The sequence below is a fragment of the Sebastes fasciatus genome, chromosome 6 (assembly GCF_043250625.1).
Source record: "Sebastes fasciatus isolate fSebFas1 chromosome 6, fSebFas1.pri, whole genome shotgun sequence".
Lineage (NCBI taxonomy): Eukaryota > Metazoa > Chordata > Actinopteri > Perciformes > Sebastidae > Sebastes > Sebastes fasciatus.
This window is the reverse complement of record NC_133800.1, coordinates 18,841,047-18,864,752: the sequence shown is the minus strand read 5'-3', so window position 1 is coordinate 18,864,752 and position 23,706 is coordinate 18,841,047. Positions and strand designations below refer to the sequence as shown.

Genomic DNA, 23,706 nt, shown 5'->3' with positions numbered 1-23,706 from the left:
TTCGTGATGTCACTAATATACAATATTTAGACCCTTTACACAGTTTTAAATGTAAACATTCTAAATGTGTCCCAGTTTATTCCTGGTTGCAGTGTATGTGAATGTCATCAGCTGACAGGAAGTACACATGGACCCAAGCTGTTGCCTAGTAACGCAATTCTTTTGCGTCAAAATGCGCTAAGACGCAGCGTTTCAGACAGGAGGGTGAATAAAGGCATATTCAAGCTGACAGTATGAGGAAAATAAAGGTTTTTTTTAACATGACAGCATGTAAATATGTTCTAGTAGAAACACAAAATACAAGTATGAACCTGAAAATGAGCATGATATGGGACCTTTAATAGAAATTTGATACCACCAAATGGATCAAACAGGTAATTCCCCAATTTCCCCAAATAGCAATATGATTACTTTTATTTAAATGTAAGTGCTGATGTCATGTTAAAATGTTCTGGGTTTTGTTTAGGCTGCAGTGTTATTTTAAGCAGTATGTGTTTGGTGAATGAGCTGCATGATGATTGCCACTAGGTGGAGCTGGCGAGTAAGAAGTAAGAGAAGTAGGCTGGAAGTAGGAGAAGAAGAAGAACTCTTCTCTATCGTTGTTACCTGCTGGCTGCAGCAAGAAGAGAACTTGCCTGAGAACAGGTGTAGGCAGACTTGAGAGTGAGACGATATGCTGGTTTTGTTTTGGTGAGTGCAGAAATAAAGTCGCTATAAGTGAGACTTCATGTCTATCTTACTTAAATAATAAAAATTTCTATTCTGCCCCTTATCTCGTAACATCTCTATGCTTTGTGCCCAAATGCATCCATAGATCGGCACAGCTCTGTTTAAGCCGCATGTTTTTTGTGAGCCTCACATGAACTGCTTGGCTTCATGTCAGCAAATTTCACAAAAAAACTCTGAGCATCACCTTCCACTGGTTTATACATACCTAGAAGTAGTTTTATAATCTTTGTTGTAGCTGCTTTTCCTTTTTTTTGTGGTAGTTTCCATCATATTCCGCCTAAATCTGCTTGTGACTTTGCGGTGACTCGCAATTTTCTCCATTGGTGCATAGCAGAGACGGTGAAATGTTAAAGGGACTGTTTGTAAGAATCAGAAATGCTTGTTAACAGCGACACCTGTGGCCATTAAGTCAACGAAAGTCAGCGTTGGGTTTGCGCTTGTGCTCGCTCTACATAGACATGAACGAGCTTCGCTCAAAACAGTGAGGCAACACATGTCAGCTAAAACCACACTATCACTCTATTTTTCACCTGCTTGGCAAAAATGTTAGCTGACCAGACGAAGGTCTCTCCATAAATCACTGCTGATCCTAGTGTTGCCTTTTACTGCTTCAGCGGTCGGAGGGAACAGGGAAGACACCGGCTAAATCAGACTGTAGTGGGCTACCACAGTCTAATCTGTAACCCATTTCATTATAGCATTGTGATTACTGGAATCATTCTGGATCATATTAAATTGAACTATAAATTATATGAAGATGTATTATTGTTGTATGAGTTTTACCGTCAGTCGTGTTGCATGTTTATGTTGCATAAGACAGGGGCTTTTTTTGTCGCACACTTGTAGATATGTGGCGTCAATGGATGACATCGGGGAAGTAGAGGAACATTATACCGACCAAGTGAGACAACATCTTCTCTGTGCTGAAGCTCTGAGGTAGGATATATTTTCTCATTACCAGCTGCGATGTGTTAAATGTTGTTGAATATTCAGACATCATTCAGTGTTACACTTCCTGAGATTATCATTTTCTCTGATGTCCAGACCTTCAGATTTCGTGAAGCTGAAATTGCAGCCCATTCAAGGAGCTCCATTGTCTTCTTTGTTGGTTCTCAGAGAAAAGATACAAGGTGTTAGGGGATGAGCAGCAGACTGGGTTTAGACAACGACATCAAGGTGAGGAGAGATGGACCTTAAAAACACTACAATGTGTACACAGCTGGAAACTGCAGCAGTCAAATGACATGATTTTTATATTTGAATGATTGTGTCTGTAATGTGTTTTTTTTTTGTGTCCTGTCCTCCAGAAAACGCTGGAAAAGCAGCTGGAGAACCACATGGAGGCTAATCGGAAGCAGCTCAGCCGTCTCCGAGACGAGATCGATGCTGGACGAACTCACAGAATAAGAAAACCCCAGCAAAGCAAAATATTCTCAATACTCTGATTATTGTTTCAGATTTTTTTTATTTGTTTCTTAAAGATATTTATTTGTCATTTTAGCCTTTTTTATTGATAGTAGATGGTGTAGAATGGGAATTACATAGTATATGTCAAAACCACTTGACTGCTTTGTTTATTTTTGATTTTAATTTTATTATTTGTTACCTTTGTTACTAAATTAATGGACTGACAGACAATGAAGGTCTCCGTTAAATCATTGTAAGTCATTTTATGACCTAAAGGGCCTTAAATGTAATTGAATATAAGTACATTTTTAACTCCTTGTCATCATTACACACGGCATATTGTGATTACATGATCAGATTATCAATGTATGACCCAGTATACCTACCTGTATTTTGTGTTGTATAAGGTTTTTGATTTATCTTCCATGAAAAACTAATGCAAAAAGTTACTGGAGCTGGAGAGACGTTATATGTTTTGCAAATGTTGATGTAATTGTCTCTGTTTTCTGTCCAGACTGCTGAATGAACAAATGGACTTGAAGGGCCTGGAGGAGATGAGACCTGGAGCGCATGGAACAAACATTTGATAACTATCAAATCAACTGGTAGTAGTAGTTGTTGTTGTAGTAAAAGTTGTAGTTGTTGTTGGCATAGCCATCAAATGTTATATAAAAAAAAGTCATAAAAATGTCATAGTATAGTATGTTATAAAAATGTCAAAGTATAATATGTCATACAAAATGTCATGGTATAGTGTCATAAAAAATAATAATATAGTATGTTATTAGTTAGTATGATTTTTTTTTTAGATATACTGCAGTATGACTTTTTTATTTTTTCAACATACTATATTATGACTTTATTTTTCGACATAATATACTATGACTTTATTTTTTCCACATATACAATTACTTTTTTAAAAAAATTTCGACATACTATACTATGACTTTTTTTTCAACATACTATACTATGACTTTTTTATGACTTTTTTCAACATACTGTACCATGACTTTTTTTTTTTTTTTTTTTTTACATATTATATTAATTAATATTTACTATGGCTTTTTTTCAATATACATATGATTTTTTTTCAACATGCTATACTATTACTTTTTTTTCATGATACTATCCAATGACTTTTTTTACCACTTTTTGACATGCCATAATATGACTTGAGAAATAGCTTGGGGTGGTAAATACTGTATATGGTTAGAATACTGGAGGTTGTGATATCGATCCTTTTGTGACACAGACTGTTTTCAGGTCTAACTTCTAATGATGAAGTCAAATATACAAAGAGAACACTCAGAAGTGCGTGTGGCATTGGTGGCTTGGTTGCTAAGTTCCCGGTTCTGGCTGCGGCAGTGCAGGGTTCAATCCCCACCCTCACATCGATGCCCGGTGCCCGACAGTGGAGTGAGACGAGCATCTCCACCCAGGGTTTCGCACAGATACAACCGGGGGGTTATGCAACAGAAAACCAGAAATTGTAACTAATTTAACTGAGTTCTTACAAAGTAAATATAATATCTTTATTTATTTGTGTGCTGGTGCAACCCCATGCATATAACCCTAACCCTAACCTATATAATATATAACCCTAACCTATATAATATATAATCCTAACCCTTTATTTATTTTTCTAATATATTCACCTCTATGTGCTTGATCCCTTCAACATCTTCTTCAACATCTCCTCAGCATCACCTTGGCCGATAGACATTACTGCTGGTGCCACGACCAGGTGCTAAAGGCAGTTGTGGAAACAGTCACCACAGCCATTCAGTCAAGCGAACACCACCCCAGGAAGAAGACCATCATTCTCATAGCTGGAGAGAACCCTAACCCTAACCCTAACCCTACCACAGACAAGACCATGCCGACTGTCCACAGCCTCAGACTGGCAGCTGAGAGTGGATCTTGGAAAACAACTAAAGTTCCCTGATCACACATGTTTGAATAAATGCAATTTCAGGTTTTCTGTTGCATAACACCGCAGTTGTATGTCTCCGAACCCTGGGAGGAGACGCTAGTCTCATTCCACTGTTGGGCACCGGGCATTAATGTGGGTGGGGATTGAACCCTGCTCTGCCGCACGCTGAACCGGGAACTTAGCAACCAAGCCACCAATGCCACACGCACTTCTGACTGTTCTCTTTGTGTATTTGACTTCGTCATTAGAAGTTAGACCTGAAAACAGACTGTGTCACATAAGGATCGAGCCCACAACCACCGATATTCCAACCCACAACCTCAAGTGTCCCAGCCATATATTTACCACACTGAGCTAAAAATATAATTTTTCGATATCATATAAACTATGATATCTTTTGATATACTTTTTCAACATACCTATGACTTCTTTTCATAAAATCTTTTGACATGTGACTTTTTTATCATAAAATTTTTCGACATACTATACTGTGACTTTTTCATAAAATTTTTTGACATGCTATACTATGACTTTTGTCATAAAAGTTTTTCAAAATACTATGACTTTTTTATCATACAATTTTCGACATACTATACTATGACTTTTTCATCATAACATTTTTCGACTCACTATACTGTGACTTTTTTATCATAACATTTTTTGACATACTATACTTTGACTTTTTTCCATAACATTTTTCAACATACTATACTATGACTTTTTTCCATACAATTTTTCAACATACTATACTATGACTTTTTTATTATAAAATTTTTTTTATCATAACATTTTTCTACATACTATACTGTGACATACTATACTATGACTTTTTTTCATAAAGCTTTTCGACAAATTATACTATGACTTTTGATCATAAAATCTTTCGACATGCTATACTATGACTTTTTTATCATAACATTTTGCGACAAACTATACCATGATTTTTTCCAAAAGGAAATTTCAACTTACTATACTATGACTTTTTCCATAAATTTTTTGACATACTATACTATGACTTTTTTTCATACAAATTTTCAGCATGCTATACTATGACTTTTTTTATACAATTTTCGACATGCTATAATATGACTTTTTTTTTACATACTATACATGACATTTAAAAAAAAAATTCTCAATATGATACTCTGAAATCTTTCAGTTTTTCGACATACTACACTATGACTTTATTTACTTTTTTTCGAGAGACTATAATATGACTTTTTTTACATACTATACTATGACTTTTTTTTATTTGTTTCAACATACTATACTATGACTTTTTTTGACATACTATATTTTGAGTTTTTCGACATACTACTACATACTGTGATTTAAACTGAGCAGTCCGCCTTTATGTCTCTCTGTTGTATGTTAACCTGTGTGACAGTCAGCTTTGAGGTTACTTAGGTAATTTGTGTTTAGGCTAAACGTTCTTTCGAATGAGGCCCTAGTTCAGTGGTTTTGGAAACTGGGCACCACACATAGTGTTTGACTTTTAGTTAACACTAGGTTTTATGCGTGGCTGTTAAAGTGTATTTGGTTTTTGACCGATTAGCGTAGCCAGATAGGCTTTCTTTTTGTTTCTTTTGGCCGTTGTCAGCTATTGTAAATTTAAGTATTTTTTTATGGGTTAAGAAGCATGTTTTTGTTTTGTTTGTTTTAAGGTTCGGCGCCACCCACAGCCCTTCTCTTTCTTCTACCCCTCTGACACCATTTCCTTTTATTTTGTGTTGTACTGTGTTATTGTGTTTAAATGGCATGATAAACAATAAACTGCAGTGCTTGCATGATCATAATGGCAGATTGTTGCTTCCCTTATTCCTAGAAGTCATAATATAGTATGTTGAAAAAAAATGATAAAAGTCATAGTATGTCGCAAAAATAAAAAAAATTATATTATAGTATGTCAAAAAAAGAAGTCATAGTATAGTATTTCGAAATAAAAGTCATAGTATAGTATGTTGAAAAATCAAAAATGTCAAAATATAGTATGCTGAAAAAAAGTCATAGTATATGTCGAAAAAATAAAAAAAAGTCTTGGTATACTGTCTAAAAAAGTCATATATAGTATGTTCAAAAAATAAAAAAGTCATAGTATAGTAAGTTGAAAAAATAAAAAAAGTCATCCTATAATATGCCAAAAAATACAAAGTCCTAGTCTAGTATGTCGAAAAAATGTCATAGTATGGTATGTTGAAAAAATTAAAAATTTCATAGTATAGTATATTGAAAAAATGTCATAGTATAGTATGCCGAAAAAATAAAAAAGTAATAATATAATGTCGAAAAAATTAAATTCATAGTATAGTATGTCTAAAAGAGTAATACATAGTATGTCAAAAAAATTCAAAAAAGTCATAGTATAGTATGTCAAAAAAAGTCATAGTATAGTAATTGAAAAAATAGAAAGTCATAGTATAGTATGTCGAAATACATAAAACAATGTCATAGTATAATATGCCAAAAAAATAAAGTCATAGTCTAGTATGTCGTAAAAAAGTCATAGTATAGTATGTCAAAAAAATTAAAAAGTCATAGTATAGTATGTTGAAAAAATAAAAAAGGTCATCGTATAATCTGCCAAAAAATAAAAAGTAATAGTCTAGTATGTCGAAAAAATAAACCCTTTTGCGCCATGTGTCCTAAATGACGGAAGCTGCGCGTCATCAAAAGGGGACAAGGTGACGCAGGAGAGTGGCGACGCTTCTCAGTGTTATTATCGCTGCTGCTCGTCTCTTCAGACAGGAGAGACTTTAACTTTAACGAGGATCAAAGAGGCTGTTCTGGACACAGCTACCTATCTACTAAACCTCTCTACATCACCGTCCTCCTCCACGCTCTCCGGTGGTTTTGAATGGACTCATCGTACATTTAGACACACATAAAGTAAGTTAAGTGATGCTAACGCTAACCTGTTCACCATGTGAGCATTGTTATGATCCTGTTTGTTTCCATTTCTCTTTGCAGAAGCAGTCATGTTCCACAACAGCTCGCAGGGGAAATACTGGATCTTTAAAAGTGAAGATGAAATTGAGCAGAAGAGATGCAAAGCCAACCAGAAATTCCGCAACAAGATCCTAGAAAGTGGGAAGGTAAGAAGCACATAACATGAATACCAAACATAACAAGGACAACAGCTGTGTGACAGCTTCCTTCACCTCCTCTCTGTCTCCCTCTCTCTGTCTGTCTGTCTGTCTCTCTCTCTGTCTGTCTGTCTGTCTGTCTGTCTCTGTCTCTCTCTCTGTCTGTCTGTCTCTCTGTCTGTCTGTCTGTCTCTCTGTCTGTCTGTCTGTCTCTCTCTGTCTCTGTCTCTCTGTCTGTCTCTCTCTGTCTCTGTCTCTCTGTCTGTCTCTCTCTGTCTGTCTGTCTCTCTCTGTCTGTCTGTCTCTCTCTGTCTGTCTGTCTCTCTCTGTCTGTCTGTCTCTCTCTGTCTGTCTGTCTCTCTGTCTCTCTCTGTCTCTGTCTCTCTGTCTGTCTCTCTCTGTCTGTCTGTCTCTCTCTGTCTCTCTGTCTGTCTGTCTGTCTGTCTGTCTATCTGTGTCTGTCTGTCTCTCTCTGTCTCTCTGTCTGTCTGTCTGTCTGTCTGTCTGTCTATCTGTGTCTGTCTGTCTCTCTGTCTGTCTCTCTCTGTCTGTCTGTCTGTCTGTCTATCTGTGTCTGTCTGTCTGTCTGTCTGTCTGTCTCTCTGTCTCAATCAGCCTGTGCTGAGTGAGTCCAAGTTCCTGGAGCGTCATGAGGAAGACGTTTTATTCCGACACTACGAGAAGAGGATGGTGGACTTCTGCAATGCTTTCAAGCCTGTAATGCCCAAGTCTGTTGTGGTATGTATGTGTTTGTGCTTCATTTTCATCTGTGTGGGAACAATATTCAAGATTCAAGATTCACTTTATTGTCATTTCACTGAGTATTTGCATACACACAAGGAAACAAATTATTTCTCCCAGCTCCCATCAGTGCATTAAAAAGGATAGAATAAATAAGTATTAAAATTAACATACCTCAAAACAATAAAAAAATAAGATACGTAAACGTTTCACATACATTCGTCATACACCCAATTTGCAGTCGTGTTTAGCAGCACAGAAAAGTGCATTTATGTCCATAGTAAAGTGCTGTTTGCATTACTGTTCCAAAACTTGTCTTTGACATGTGACTAGCTTTAAAAAAATGTTTTTGTGTTAATGCTGGGGGGTTGGATGTGAGTGTGTGTGTGTGTGGGGAGGGGACACAGTCCATTTACAAGCCTAACCGCTTGTGGGAAGAAGCTGTTCAGCATCCTGCTGGACCTGCAGCAGATGCTCCTGTACCTCTTCCCAGACGGCAGGAGGGAGAACAGGCCGTGAGAAGGGTGGTGAGGGTCCTTGATGATGGAGGAAGCCCTGCGAATGCAGCGCTGCTGGTAGAGCTCCATCAGGGAATGAAGAGGGGCAACAATGATTCTGCTTGCTGTCTTCACTATCCTGTTTAGCTGCTGTTGACCTCACTGCCTGTAGATATCTGACCTACGTGTGTCTCACCTGTGCAGGGTACAGCCATCATGTACTTCAGAAGATTCTACATAAGCAACTCCATTATGGAATACCACCCCAGGATTATCATGTGAGTACAGATGTGTTTGAGGGGGGAATTAAATAAGCAAGCATTTCCTTAGCTCGAATGACCAAATAGTCCTAGGTAATAATGGTAGGCTAAAGACAGATCCAATTATTGAATTAAACGTGATTTAATAATGTGCTTCCAATTGTGTAAATGCTGGAATTCCTAATCAGTAGTTTAAAATGGTGTGTACATGTGATGGGCCAGTTCCCAATATTTGATCATAGTCCTCTCAGCTGTAGCCGGGTTCCAGACGTCTAAATCGCCACCCGCATCTGCAATTTGATTTGAAACACAATGACAATGCAGTCTGATTTAGTTGGCAACTAGGGCTGAACAATACTGGACAAAAAGAACTAATATATTGTGATATTTATTGCAACATTTTCAAAAGTGTTTTACCACATATACTGTGTGTAGTTTTAGCCCAACTTAAGTAGCTCATTTGAGGAAAAAAATAATTTACTGTAAATATAAGTAGAGTGATGTTAGATAAGAAATAAGTCAGTTTAACAATACTATGTATTAAGTGCATGCTTACCTATCAATCCAGGCTCAACTCAATGTTGAATAAAGTATTTAAAATGTTCCTTTCTTTGGCTAAAATGATTGTAGGATTTGTTAAAAGAAGGTGGTGTAGTATTGCACCAAAACTGCTGAAAAGTATATTGTCCAGCCTTGTTCTTACCAGTCTTAATAAGCCATTTCAAACTGACCTTCGTGTTTCAGGCTGACGTGTGCATACCTGTCCTGTAAAGTGGATGAGTTCAACGTTTCCTGCACCCAGTTTGTGGGCAACCTCGTGCAGGAGACCCCAGCAGGGCAGGAAAGGGTTCTGGAGCAAATCCTGGAGTTTGAGCTGCTGCTGATCCAACAACTCAACTTTCACCTGGTGGTCCACAACCCCTACAGACCCATGGAGGGCCTGCTTATCGACCTCAAAGTAGGTGGACTCCTGGAGAGGGCTTTGAATATTACTCCTTTTACTCACAGCCGTAATCTAGCTCATTAAGTAGTTCAGATTATTTTGCCCCGTTTCATTGAATTATAAAACTTTAATCCTCAGACAAGATACCCCACGCTGGAGAACCCAGAGTCACTGAGGAAGAGTGCTGATGACTTTCTGACACAGGCAGCCATGACAGACATAGGACTACTGTTTCCCCCCTCTCAGATCGCTTTGACAGCTCTTCTGAACAGCGCCTCGAGAGCCGGCCTCAGCATGGAGAGGTGGGTCAACACGTACAATGCGTTTGAAATTTGAAAAGTAGATTTTTAAATAATGTAGTAATAATAAAATGCATTAAATGTCCTGAAATAATCAGCCGGTTGACCATCATTAACTCGTTTCTTTGTATAGCAATTAAAGGAAAATGTTCTAACCGTAAACTGAAATTTCACTGAAGAAATTTTTTTTGCATGTAAATGGAAAACAATCCTTTTTGTTTGTTGTTTAAAAAATGCCTAGCTACCTGACTGAATGTTTGCGACTGAAAGAGGACAAAGAGACTCTCACGAAGATGTATGAGTCAATGAGACGTGAGTAAACTGCACCTTCAATTTGACACCACACGGTGGTGATATTGAGCCGTTTTGAGCTTCACTCATGACCAAGTCCTTTATGAGATTAAAGTCAATGTGTTTGTGTTTTCATCCAGGGATGAAAACTCTCCTGAAAAAGTATGAACTTCCCAAACCAGAAGAAGTGAATGCTTGCAAAAAGAAGTTGGAGAGGATTCATGCTGAATTTGCCAGTGCAAGCAAGTAAGGAGATGAAGTCACCCGCTTGTGTTTTAATTTGAGAGATTTTCAATAATCAGAAAGAACAACAATATGTTGTCACACTATACACCGCCATATTAAAAGTCTAGTCCTTATATGAAAGCAGAACTAGTGTAGTGTAATTTGGGTGTTTTAGTTTCAACATTTAATAATGTTGCAATACAAAAAAGTACCGAAGTGTCATGCACTGGAGCTGGTATGTACATGCTTTTGCAATCACAGATGTAATTTCTATTCCCCAAACCACCCCCAAGTAAGCAACTCAAGTTTTCTGTTGTCATACGTAGTAACAGTTTTATTTTAGCCAGGTTGTCGTATCTAAGATGCAAAAGGTTTCAAGGTTCAGTATCAGGTAGAAAAATAAAAAGGAACACATCATCAGCTGTATGAAATACAGAAAGGAAGTACAACAGCACGCCACATTCCTACATCATCTATACCATGTAGCACAGCTGATATTGGTATCGCTGATGAGGAGACTCTTTAGGCTCATTCGTAAATCATTTTTACCTGTCGCCCAGCGGTCTGTTTTAACACTTGGTGAGGTCCGTGGTATCTTTAAGTGCAACTACAGTAAACAGTTTGGTAAACTCTTGAGCTATGACAGGCACAGATTCAGACTCTGCGGCTGCTCGAGTCATCAGGAGGCACACAGGGCCGACCCTTTTATGACTTTGAAGTTGATAAATCTGTGCGTGGCATGACTTCTCAGGATGAATCTATATGAAAATAGTCGGTGCAGAGGTGTACTGAAACACCACCTGTGATGGCGGGAGAGAGAGAGACTGCAAATGCATGAAAGCTTTTGTTCACACCCCCCAAAAGGCTTAAGAGGGAGTTCAGGTGATGTTTGTTAGAGCAGCATAAATGTATGTAGGCCCACACACTATAGCAGGATCCATTCAGGGTTAACACATGCACAGGACAGGTTACAGATATCCTACAAACTCTTAAGACTACCATTCAGCTTTTGTTCAGCTAGATCATACACAAACACCTTTTTACTTCTATACAAGCCTAAGTATATAATATCAACAAACAAAGCAGCATATATAAAAAAATGTGGTTTCCGGTGCTGCGCGGCAGTTCATACACAAAAGACGGAAGTCGTTAAAGGTTTTTTGAAGGAAGAGCTTTGTCATAAAATCAGGGTGATGCGGGTGATGCGGGCGATGCGGATGGTGTGTGTGTAGAAAGGGAGTTAAGGCTTGTGTCATCTTGGAGAGAGAGAGGTGCTGTGTTTTAAAATTCCCTGATGACGGCAGAAAAACGCTACTTCAATGCTTTGGATTGCCTCCCCCCCCCCCCCCCGGTAATCCTCGCAAGTTTTGTCCAAGGAAAAGGAGCGGTTTCCATGTCAACCATAAGCAGTCAAACTTGAGGGAGAGTGACAGGCATACCAGGATAGAAGAAGAAGTTCAGACATTTCTGCAGTATTGACTGTATCTCAGGTCCATCTTCAGAGAAATCATCTCTTCAAAAAGGTCTCATGCGACAAGGCTTCTTGTCAAATTTTTCAAATCAGTTCAACACACTGTCGGTGTCTGAAGCATTTTGGGGAAGGGCTTTGGAAGGACAGTATTCAGATATGCAGCAAGTGGTTCCCCCCCCCCCCCGTGGAGAACAGCCATATTGCATTAGAACTGCCAGGAATCTAGGCCACATGCTTATAAATACAAACTGATTTAAGTCTTCAGTCGGTCGGGGCACCTCACCTCATATGGGATGAGGCCTCACTTTGGCTGGCTGGTTGTGCGGTCTGAACTACCACACTGTGATTCTCAGGCAGAACATCTGTAAAACTCACATTACCTGGATGGCAGCAGCCAGTGACATGATGGTGCACTCTGTCCTGTAAGATAAAGTGGACACGTTTGTGAAAGGCACAATGCTTGGAGAATTGTTGTGTATTAAAATGCTTCTCAGTCTGTATGTATGTATGAAGTCTAAATGAAGTTACATAACGATTTGAAAATGACGAGACACGGTAAACTACGACTACTACTGGTGATCATGAAGGCGTAGTGGAATACTAGATGCCACATTATTTACCTAAATGAGTGTTGAAAATGAACTTGGAAGGGGTTTGGTCACAAATGTTGAATGTAAGGAACAGAGTTCACCAACAATTACGGCTTGCAAAACAGAAGTTCTGATTATGAAATATTCACCGCAGTAATTCTGAAGTTGCTGTTCTGTTACACGCCGACTTAACCGCTCATAGTAAAATTATTTTTGTATTGCAGCAAACGGAAGAGAGGATATGAGGAAGATGGTCACGTAGCAAAAGAACTACGTTTAACAGAAGAGGTAAGACAATATTCTGCATTACAGGCTGACATTCAGACAAACAGATTTCTTGTAAAAATCCTTCTGAAATTAACTTTTTTTTTTTTTTTTCCATAGCAGGATTGGACTGATGAAGACCTGTTATGAGCATTTAACCCCGAAATGGTTTTGGATTTAAAGTTATTATACTTGTTAATTCCAATATTAAACTGTCATGGTTGGATGACCAAGCCTTGTGTCATAGACAGTTTGCTTAAAGTGTACATCTCATATTTACTTTTCTACAACATATTGTAGAAACTTGGGTTTGCCTTTGTTCTGCAGTAAGAATAAAGATATTTTTCTACATTTTGTGTCTTAGTGTTTCTGCAGATTAAAAACAGAATATTCTTTAAACGTAACCGAGCCACACGATACTGTGTGCGTACGTTTCTCCACCTTTTTGTCAGGCGACAATGAATGACTCCATAATCTACTTTACAAAAACTGTTTAATAAGTGCATGCATGTCTGATACAGTCTGTACTATTCAAAAAAATTTTACTGCTGTAAACACTTTCATTTTTACTTGGTTTCTCTGATTATGTGTCTTGTCTGGCATTGAGAAGTTTCAAAAAAGACTTAACCAAATAATCAAAAAATAGCTGATACAATCTGAGGAAAAAAAAAAAAAATTCAGCTCATCTCACTTATATACTCATGATTCCAGCAAGAGAATTTATTCTTAATATAAAATAACCATACTTTCTGAAAGACTTTGTTCCAATCTAGAAAACAAAGAAAAAAAAAAAAAGAACAAAGACAGAAATGCTAGTTTCAGCACTTTGCGGATATTGTCACAACCTTAAAATAAATCAGTCAATTACAGTATAAAAAGCATTATCGCTCATAATCCAGTTACAAGAAAAGGGGACTGAGAGAACTAGCTTCTTCATGTCAGTTTCCTCATATTGAGCAGGAAGGTAGGTGGGTGGGTGAGGGGGGTACACTTTGGCAACCTGTGCTATCAAAACATAAAGTGGGTACAAAGAAACTCTTGAAATCTTAATATCTGGCCTTCATGATGAAGGGAATGAAATGTACCCAAGTCAGAATTGTGAACACAGTTTATGAGGGAAAAATAGGTTTCCTGTGCATACAGCTGTCAGTCACTTTTTTTTATTTGTGTTTTTAAGTACTGCGTCGGTTGTTGCATAGCTCTCTTGTGGTGAACGGGACAAGATGGCAGGTGGGTGGGGATGTGGCGGGACTACTGGAGGAGGACATGATGGAGGGGTTGCCATGGTGATGAGGGTGTAGAGCATGCTAGGTCTCCTCTGCGCTGCACTCCGGTGGAGGAGACTTGACGGAAGGATGGGAAGATGAGAGGAGGAGGTGGAGGAGTGCAGTACTACCTGTTGCTGTTGGACATGGCATACTGAGCCTGCTTCTGCTGTAGGAGCTCTGTGATGGCCAGCAGCTTTTTCAACACATGCTGCAGAGAGGAAATACAGGAATTAGATAAATCTTCTGAAACAGGAAACGGCATAAATTGTCCTGCACGTGCACAGCTGGGCATTTTAATCAGTCTCTGACCTGCTGGGCTCCCTTCTCGTTGCTCAGCGTCCGGAGCTCGTCTGAGTGTGTGGCACAGACCTCGTGCAGCGCAGCCAGGTCCCGAGACAGGTCCGTCCTAAAGTGCTCTGTGGCTTCAGGGAGGTCGGGGACGTTCTACAAAACACAGTGGACAATTTCCTAAGCTTTGTGAAGTTTAGTCGTCAGTCAGGGTCGGCAAAGGAAGAATAAGAGACTCCTGATGATTTGAGCAAAAGTAAGGCTGTCAAAGTTAACAATAATAACGCGTTAATTCAAATTTGTTGAACGCAACTAATGTCCTTGAAGCATTAACGCAACTTGTGATTTTAGTAGTGTACCGGACTCAGTTTTAAAGATAGAGAGAAGATACTGGCATCATATGAAACAAGCAAACATAAGGAATCCATTGGTACCAACCGTGTCATACTAGCTTGTCGCGAAGGAGGCTAAATAACACTCCAAACTTGCTAAATTTCGGTGAGGGAAAACAGTTATGGTCATTTTCAAAGAGGTCCCTTGACCTCTGACCTCAGTGAAAATGGGTTCTATGGGTACCCACGAGTCTCCCCTTTACAGACATGCCCACTTTATGATAATCACATGCAGTTTGGGGCAAGTCATAGTCAAGTCAGCACACTGACAGCTGTTGTCACCCGTTGGGCTGCAGTTTGCCATGTTATGATTTGAGCATATTTCTTTATTCTAAATGCAGTACCTGTGAGGGTTTCTGGACAATATTTGTCATTGTTTTGAATTGTTAATTGATTTCCAATAAATATATACATACATTTGCACAAAGCAAGCATATTTGCCCACTCCCATGTTGATAAGAGTATTAAATACTTGACAAATCTCCCTTTAAGGTGCATTTTAAACAGATAAAAAATATGTGATTAATTTGCGATTACATATTTGAATTGATTGACAGCCCTCATCAAAAGGTAAAGAACATGACTCACCCCCAACTCATCCAGAAACATGATCATCCTGTGTTTGTTGTTTTTGATGAAAGGGTTCACACCCTCCATGTAGGGTTCCTGTTTGAGGATAGAAAATACAATAAACACAATACAATAAACATTTGTAGAATGAGTCCATCATAACTTACAGCAGACATAACAAATACCAATGCAAATTACTCCTCTGATGTATCGCCACTGTCAAAACAATATTTCTACTCTATGCTACTCAAGTACATAATCCACACCTTAGCACCAAATTCAACCAGGTTGGCCAGGTTCTGGACAGACTTAGCCACCAGTGTGAGGGTCCTGCCTGCTGCTGTAGATGGAGGGTCTGCAAGAAGTACAAAACACACATTGTAACATCATGTCATATTGCAAACTGGGGATTTTGTGTAGCTTTTCAACAGATGCTCACCAGCAATGATGTTGAACAGTCTGGGGTTGAGGATGGCAGGACAGATCAGTCTTAGAAAGACAAAGCCACTGGAAGAAGAATGGATGAGGTGAGTAAGACTGAATAACAACACTAAATAAAATTAAAGTTGTCATACGAATGGACAGTAAAAACGCTCAAAAGAAGCGTGTCCAACATTGATTATTTGTGTTTCTTTACCTTACAACTCTCGTCCGCATGGTGGTGTTGGCGGGCCATTTCTGCTGCACAGACTTCTGCAGACAGCCATAGATGAACCTCAGTGTCCTGGATGGGTCATCACAAGCAGAAAATTAACCATTATTTGGGTTCATTATACCTTTGCCTTTGTTTTTCTGTTTGAAGCCAGTTTGAGTTATCGACCCACGACACAGGACAACACTGTGTGTGAGTCAAGGTTAGAATAGCTTTCGAATTAGCTTTTATTTTATTTTTAGTTTTGACTTTTCGATTTCATTTTAGTTTAGTTTTAGTTAGTTTTCAGAGTGTGTTCGCTAGTTTTAGTTTAGATTTAGTTTTTATATATTTAGTTTTAGTTTGGGCCAGGTATAATGTCTCAGAAGTATGTAGCTACATACATAAACATACAAAATACGTGGTTGAAGAACTGTGTAGGAATGGCCAGGATGTTTAATGTTTAGTCTTTGCTCTACTTAAGTGTGCGATGTGAACCAATTGCAGCATAGCGCCATCTCCTGGAATGTCAAATCCGTTCAATTTCTGTGGTTCAACGTCACGTGAGTTGATAGAAATTCATGCCGACTTCTTTTTTCTGAAGTGATATATATCATAGCTAAAAAAACTGAAATGAAGTTATGTTTATTTTTTATTAGTTTTAACCAGGAAATATAGATTTAGCTTTTCTTAAAGGATTATTATTATTATTTCTTTAATTATTATTATTTTTTTTTTTTACTGCTTATTTTCATTTTGGTTTTAGTTTACTATAATAACCTTGCTGTGAGTATATGTGGGTTTGTTCTTACGGTGGTAGGATCTCAGCAGCCATGAAGATCTTCTCCACCAGCTCAGACAGGATGTTGAGGAGATGAGCCAGGTTCAGGTTCACATCCTCATTCTTTTCCAGTTTGGAAGGGTTCAGCTTAAAAGCAAAGATAAAGAGAGAGACAGAAAAACATATGGGAATTAATTACGATTAACAAATTCAAATTAACAATGCATGATTGTGAACCATGATATAATAAACAAGTAATCTTATTCTATAGTAACAGCAACATGCATCACATGGTGTATGTAATGTCGATACATTGTGTGTGTTGGGCAGATGTGGATCAGCCACTGGTAAATGCATTTGTGATATTTCTTATTTTTAACACAAGATAAGTTAAGAAACACACAATAGCTCATGCACTGACTAGAAATGTGTCTCAATGGCTGTGTAAATTCTATAAAAACTGCAGATTTTTTTCGAAATATTAATTTCAACTAAGGCTCATGTTGATGCTGTGTCACTGAATATTTTTCTTTGCATCTCCAGGCATGGGAAAATAGCTTAGAGACTTGTATTGCTATGTGTAAGAGAGAAAAAACCCTCTGTAGGTCTTTACCTCGCAGGACTGTTTGCTCTCCATGATCTTGAGGATAGTGTCTTTGAGAGCGTGGTGGACAAATGGCGTGGCTGTGGCCTTCATGTACTGCTCCATCAGTGTGCTGGCCAGCGTGGTCGCTCTGAACAACGTTGTGGCTTCATCTGGTAGTAGTGCACAAGCAGAGAGGGTTATGTAAGTGTATTGGCTCATGGTTGTACATATTTCTGAGCTAAAGTGACGAACAAACCAAAATAAAGCTGAACCCAATAAACAATAAAGCTGAACCCTGTAAAACACTGCAGACTGAGGTGCTGCTATTTAGGGCTGTCAATCGATTAAAATATTTCATCACGATTAATCACACATTTTTTATCTGTTCAAAATGCACCTTAAAGGGAGACTTGTCAAGTATTTAATACTCTTATCAACATGGGAGAGGGTAAATACGCTGCTTTATGCAAATGTATGTATACATTTATTATTGGAAATCAATTAACAACACAAAACAATGACAAATATTGTCCAGAAACCCTCACAGGTACTGCATTTAGCATAAAACATATGCTCAAATCATAACATGGCAAACTGAAGCCCAACAGGCAACAACAGCTGTCAGTGTGTCAGTGTGCTGACTTGACTATGACTTGCCCCAAACTGCATGTGATTATCATAAAGTGGGCATGTCTGTAAAGGGGAGACTTGTGGGTACCCATAGAACCCATTTCCACTCATATATATATAAAGGTCAGAGGTCAAGGGACCCCTTTGAAAATGGCCATGCCAGTTTTTAGTCGCCACAATTTAGTGTAAGTTTGGAGCGTTATGTAGCCTCCTTCGCAACAAGTATGACATGGTTGGTACCAATGGATTCATTAAGTTGTCTTTACTTATTATCTTTATCTTCACGGCTTTAAAACTGAGCCTGTGACAACCTAAAAATTGCAAGTTGCGTTAATGCGTTAAAGAAATTAATGGTGATAAAACAAAATTGCGTTAACATTATTATCGCATCAATAACTTATTTTTGACAGCCCTGGTTGCTATGCAGAATGATTGAAGGTTGTAGCCCTCATTTACATAACATTTACACATATTTACACATATTTACATTTTATTCAGCATTAAATATGTTGTCGGTTCCTGAGGTCAAATGTATGCAGATCCATTAATTCAGCAAATGCTTTCTGTTTGTTTTTACATCACAAGTTTTTGTTGTTATTGTTGCTTGCTTTCTTACCCTCCACGCTAATCTCTCTGTCATTGAGTGTCCTGAGTAGAGGCGCTTCAGCCTTCTCGTGTCTGAAGATCCGCAGAAGGAGGCTTGCCAATAAGGTGCGGTCCTGACCGCACACGTGGGCCAGAGCGTAGATGACGTGGAACTCTTTCTGCAAGATCATCTGCAGAGGACACACGACAATGATATCATTGTCATTTTAAGTGAATGACGGAGAAGAAGACGGTTAATGGACACTGCAATCTAAACCACTTTTCGGTGGAATCAGACCTCTTTGAACTCGCTGTACTCCTCTTCGGGCATGATCTTCTCCATGGAGTAGCGGGCTCGTACACGTAAAGAGCCCGGCTCAATGCCCTTCAGAGGCACGTGGGAGCTGAGAGGGAACCACTCATCAATCATCTGGCCCTTCTGCAGACGGTTCAGCTGGCAGCGCATGAACACTGAGAGTGAGAGAGAGAGAGAGAGAGAGAGAGTGAGAGAGAGAGAGAGAGAGAGATTGAGGCGTGAAAAAGTGGGAGAGATGTCAGTTGTGAAATGAAACAAAAGGGAGATGAGGTGAATGCAGAGACTTACAGAGGTTACATTTGTTTTAAAATGTACTTACAGATGTCACTTTCTTTGCTCTTTTTCGTTTTGTTGCTCAGGCTGATTTCAAATCTGTTGATTTCACTCGACAAGTCACTGAAACGACAGATAAATATATACTGTAATTCTGTAAACAAGTAAAGAAAATGTGATTAAATGTGATGAGGAGAGAATATAGAGTGAGAAAGAGCAGTGGAAGAAGCCGTGGGAGGAATATGTGACAGACTCACTCGAAGATGAACTCCTCTGTGAAGACGGGGTTCTGCCCCTCCCTAGGGTGCGTTTTAGCCACCTGGACGCTGTTCAGGTAGATGTTACAGTACGGGCTGGCGAAATACTTCACTGGCAGCTTGTGGGCCTCCTCCACATACAACACCAAGCTGCTCACCTGAGAGAGAAAAAAGGATTTAGCACGCAAAACATACATACACCTAACATAACATAACATACATATGGATGGGTTGTAATAACTGCTAAGCATTTTTAACAATGTTCTCGACTAAAGATATATACAATCATTTGAAAACAGTTAATGAACAGAACAGTTCTGAGAAGGAAAAATCTCAAAAGGACAGCAAGAGACTGTTTTTCAATCCGCCCTTGCTGTTTTTTTACAGGATTTCCAGCCATTACCACCCACTCCTGATGACACACCATCCCACCTCTACAGAGAATCTGATCTTTCCCATTTATAATACTCTTATAATGAAAATCTGCCTGTCTCATCCCACAGAGAAAATAAGACATGCATAGACCTCACAGATTATTTTTTTTACCAAAGAAACTCTAATAGTTATAAGATAATTGTGATTTACAATATTATCCTGATAATCATCAAAATATGCTTAAAACTCTTAAAATGACACAAAAAATACTGCAATCACTTTACCTTACATTTTTTTTATCACAATCCACGATATAATCTTATATCGTCCCATCCCTACTCTTTTGATTAACACGTCACCTATAGACGATATTAACTAAAAAATATACCTTATTAATTGCCTTTAAAATGAAAACAACACATATTGAAGGGAACGCCAGGCATAAAGCCTTAAAAACTAAAATTTGAGTTGAGCCAAGTGTGGGAATGGTGTAATTATACTGTACCAAGATTGACTTGTCTTAGAATGGTTGTACAAAGAACTTGCTCAATGTGTGACAAGTCAGCCAAGATAAATGATCACTTAGTCTTTTCTTGTGTGTGCATTTTTAATAAATCCACTTAACTGATTCAGATATTTAAATTGATACCTTTCAAACTATGTAAGTCTTTCTGTCTGACCCTGTTACAGTTATTTTGATTAATTCTGAACTTCAAATTTTACAATTACTCATTGCTGGTAGTCTTAATAAAAATCTTTTTACTGGTTTGTTGGATTTGATCATCTACTGCTTAACTTTGTCTACATGAACACAGACTGGCTGATGGAACACGTACCTGTCTAAGCCTCTTGTTGGTGGTCGGCTGAGTGGTTTTCCTTAAGTTACTGCAGAAAGTTTGAAGGCATTTCATCCAATCCTGCAAAAATAGAACACTGTCAGAACATTTATATAAAACATAGTTGTCATGGTTTCTATGTCTGTAAGAACTCACAACACTGAACTGTTCACACAGTTTGTACTTTTTTGTTTCATGGAAAATAAAACGAGTCTTCGTCACATACAGAGGTCCCGATTACCACTGTACCGAACTATCCAGTGGTCCTCTGTATCTGATGAAGAACCAGTTCGGGCTGGAAATATATTTTCCTTTTCTAAATATCAGGAGAAGTTCACAGCGTTGCGAGTCATTTTTGAGACCGAGCACACAGTTATAGTTTTTTGGAGTCAACATCTGGACAAAATAGATGCGCATTTCTATTCAGTGTATTCAGTGATAGGGCGGTGTTGACCCTCTTATTACCTGTGCATGCTCTGGAGCTTCCCCCGCAAAGTAGAATATGTACTGTTCCTCACTAAAGTGCTGGACAACAATCTGGAAACAGTGTGGCCTGAAAAAGTAAAATAGAAGTTTAGATTTTAAAATACTTTGCACTGTATGATACATCACTTTAAAGAAATTGCTTTCATGTGTTGTCTGGGCAACTGATCTCTCAGAGCTGAGTGACAGTACTTCCTGCCAACTTTACTGAACTATTAGACCAGGAACAATATTTTGATGTCTCACCTGCCAAACAGACTGTCATGCACACCATACACGGAGCACACACTTAGGTCGATCAGCCCTTTGGGTTTGGTGGCTCTCTTCTCGCTCTCAAAGTAGATGAGCTGAGCATCGTTACCCTCGAGGATGAAGTAAAGGTTCTTCCATCGTTTGCCTTTGCCTGACAGTGAGAGGAACCAAAGAAAGGTTTATTATAATGGTAGATCCTGACTGACCCGACCACAAGACAAGACTGAGATCATATTATTCATGATATTGCAAGGGGCTACTGAAAGTCCTTATTAAAATGCTATACAAGACAGAGCGTTACACATACCTTTGTTGAACTGGAGGTAGCCTTTTTTGACAATGTTTTTGTAGAAAGCGTCTTTTGTTTTCCGTCTGATAGTGTTATAAATTTCTCGCCCATCCACTGTGTCAGAAAGAACTTGTTCCTGGTTCTGCAATAAAGACAAAAACAAATCAAGCCATCACACAACCATCAGATCAATTCCATTCAAAGGGACAGCTTACATTCAAACACTTTTTTTAATTAAGTGCTATATCTGGTGCACCAGAGAGATGTTCTAGATCATTGGTTGCTCATCTTGGAGGTCCCAACCCCCACTAGGGGTCGCCAAAGCTTCACAGGGTTCTTCTGTTTTAAGGGGTGTAAGACAACTTTTCTTTTTTTAAATATACAGTTTGGATTATTATTAAAGATATAAACAGGATAAGGGCAAAGTGAAGACCTGAACACAAGCTATATTCACAGAGCCTCTCCTCTCTGCTAAACAGCCTCGTCCTGCATTAGACAAGCAGTTAAAACAACCAAAGAGCTAATAGAACAATGGCCAATCGTCAGGGAGAGAAAACACTGAATTTGTCAAAAGAAAAGCGTATTAAATATGTATGATTATTAAAAAATAAAATAAAATATATAATAGAGACAAAGAATTGTATTAAAAGTTTCTCAAAATCTGTGATTCAATATTCACTGGAAATAATCTGCTCAAAATTCATCCAAATCGCTAATTTTACACAAACTTCCTGCAGTTATTGCGTTCACTATTTGGGATAATTGTACAGTTTATCAGTTGTTCTGTACTGTTATTATTATGTACTGAATATAATATGAAATATCCATAAAATATGTCACTTAGTCAGGGGTCGTCAGTTTACTGAATGATAGAAAAGGGTTCCCCTTAAGGAAAAAGGTTGAGAACCTCTGTTCTAGATTTTGAAGAAAACAAACAGGACAATGTCTGATGCAGTATATTTTCTTCAGAATATACATTTACAGTTCAGTGACAGTGGCACTCAGCATTTACTGTTTATCCAAACTGGTATGTGCTGACATCAACTGGATGCTTTGCATGGAAGTAAGGGTAGAAGCAATGTGAGCATTTAAGTCTCATCAAAACCCCTTATATTGTCAAATTCCATCTCATTAAGTAGAAAATATAACGTCAAATAGGCTCAATGCTACTAGTATGCACTTGAACCTACCTGTACTGAAACTGGCTCTTTCAGGTTGTAGCCCTCGACAATCTGCTCTTTCTTGTAATGGTCGATGATGTCATCAACACTGCCAGTGAGAGAGAGAGAGAGAGAGAGAGAGAGAGAGAGAGAGAGAGAGAGAGAGAGAGAGAGAGAGAGAGAGAGAGAGAGAGAGAGAGAGAGAGAGAGAGAGAGAGAGAGAGAGAGAGAGAGAGAGAGAGAGAGAGAGAGAGAGAGAGAGAGAGAGAGAGAGAGAGAGAGAGAGCAAACAAGATGCAGCACATCATCAACTGCTAGTCAACATACACATCACAGGCTTCCTACAACTTCACAAATGCTACAATTAGCATATAATTTATCTTGATATTATATATTATACATTGCCAGACGTACCTGTTGTAGTACCTCCCTCCCATCATGTACTGATTGTTGGGGGTGGGGGAGATCTTAAACCTTTGGATGTTTTCATTGGTGCGAAAAAAGAGGGAGTAGTCCCCAGGTGTGTTGTCTGATGGTCGGACTAGAAAACTGCACACCTGGCCAACTATGAAAAGAGAGAGGGGGGGCGGGGGGACAGAGTGAGGGAGAGAAAGGTTTTAGTGCATGCTCAGCATTATATTTTGATGAATGAACTTTGATGTTCACAACTGATTTCTGACAAGTAGAATGCACGATAACATCACAAGTGATTAATAATGTTGGTGAAATGAATAGGCAAAGAGGAATGGTACCTGTCATCAGCAGGTTGTAGGCCTCTTGCTTGGTGATCTTTCCGTGATACCAGCTGTTCAACAGATCGAACGATAGCAACAGGAGAAAGAGGTGCAGACAAAAAAAATGAGCTCGATCAACAAAATGCAGACGTTCAGTAGAACCTACTGCAACAACACCATCTCTAAACACAGGAATCTGAAATTACTGACATTGCTATTGGGGAAATTCATCTGATGTTCCCAAAATTAATACATCACATGTGCCTT

At 38.6% G+C, this 23,706-nt stretch overlaps 2 protein-coding genes and 1 long non-coding RNA gene across 5 annotated transcripts in view; 2 read left to right on the top strand and 1 right to left on the bottom strand.

Annotated features, from left to right (window-relative positions):
* Positions 1 to 522: 522 nt before the first annotated feature.
* Positions 523 to 2,696, top strand: LOC141770194 (uncharacterized). Its single transcript, XR_012594456.1, has 4 exons — positions 523 to 690; positions 1,576 to 1,665; positions 1,848 to 1,905; positions 2,037 to 2,696. It is a non-coding gene; the product is annotated as an uncharacterized LOC141770194 (long non-coding RNA).
* Positions 2,697 to 6,760: 4,064 nt separating this feature from the next.
* On the top strand, positions 6,761 to 13,084 carry ccnh (cyclin H). 2 transcript variants are annotated; one of them, XM_074638234.1, is made up of 10 exons: positions 6,761 to 6,955; positions 7,037 to 7,161; positions 7,768 to 7,890; positions 8,595 to 8,668; positions 9,395 to 9,608; positions 9,732 to 9,895; positions 10,134 to 10,204; positions 10,324 to 10,429; positions 12,694 to 12,757; positions 12,857 to 13,084. In XM_074638234.1, exons 2-10 carry the CDS (start codon positions 7,045 to 7,047, stop codon positions 12,881 to 12,883), a joined length of 960 nt encoding a protein of 319 aa, XP_074494335.1. In that variant the 5' UTR covers positions 6,761 to 6,955; positions 7,037 to 7,044; the 3' UTR covers positions 12,884 to 13,084. The 2 variants fall into 2 exon arrangements, with proteins under 2 accessions (XP_074494335.1, XP_074494334.1); XM_074638233.1 differs by having other exon boundaries at positions 6,815 to 6,955; positions 12,854 to 13,084.
* A 125-nt stretch (positions 13,085 to 13,209) lies between these two features.
* Positions 13,210 to 23,706, bottom strand: part of LOC141769301 (ras GTPase-activating protein 1) — a 33,664-nt gene continuing 23,167 nt past the window's right edge. For both annotated transcript variants that reach the window (XM_074638231.1, XM_074638232.1), the window contains exons 7-25: positions 23,458 to 23,510; positions 23,120 to 23,270; positions 22,736 to 22,814; positions 21,564 to 21,687; positions 21,251 to 21,407; positions 20,987 to 21,074; positions 20,522 to 20,602; positions 19,311 to 19,468; positions 19,100 to 19,176; positions 18,763 to 18,935; positions 18,496 to 18,655; positions 17,277 to 17,419; positions 16,695 to 16,810; positions 15,889 to 15,975; positions 15,691 to 15,758; positions 15,518 to 15,606; positions 15,270 to 15,347; positions 14,311 to 14,445; positions 13,210 to 14,209 (exon numbers count right to left, since the gene is read on the bottom strand). In XM_074638231.1, coding sequence (XP_074494332.1) covers positions 14,126 to 14,209; positions 14,311 to 14,445; positions 15,270 to 15,347; positions 15,518 to 15,606; positions 15,691 to 15,758; positions 15,889 to 15,975; positions 16,695 to 16,810; positions 17,277 to 17,419; positions 18,496 to 18,655; positions 18,763 to 18,935; positions 19,100 to 19,176; positions 19,311 to 19,468; positions 20,522 to 20,602; positions 20,987 to 21,074; positions 21,251 to 21,407; positions 21,564 to 21,687; positions 22,736 to 22,814; positions 23,120 to 23,270; positions 23,458 to 23,510 — 2,101 coding nt within the window. In that variant the 3' untranslated portion in view covers positions 13,210 to 14,125. The remainder of the gene's footprint in view (positions 14,210 to 14,310; positions 14,446 to 15,269; positions 15,348 to 15,517; positions 15,607 to 15,690; positions 15,759 to 15,888; positions 15,976 to 16,694; positions 16,811 to 17,276; positions 17,420 to 18,495; positions 18,656 to 18,762; positions 18,936 to 19,099; positions 19,177 to 19,310; positions 19,469 to 20,521; positions 20,603 to 20,986; positions 21,075 to 21,250; positions 21,408 to 21,563; positions 21,688 to 22,735; positions 22,815 to 23,119; positions 23,271 to 23,457; positions 23,511 to 23,706) is intronic.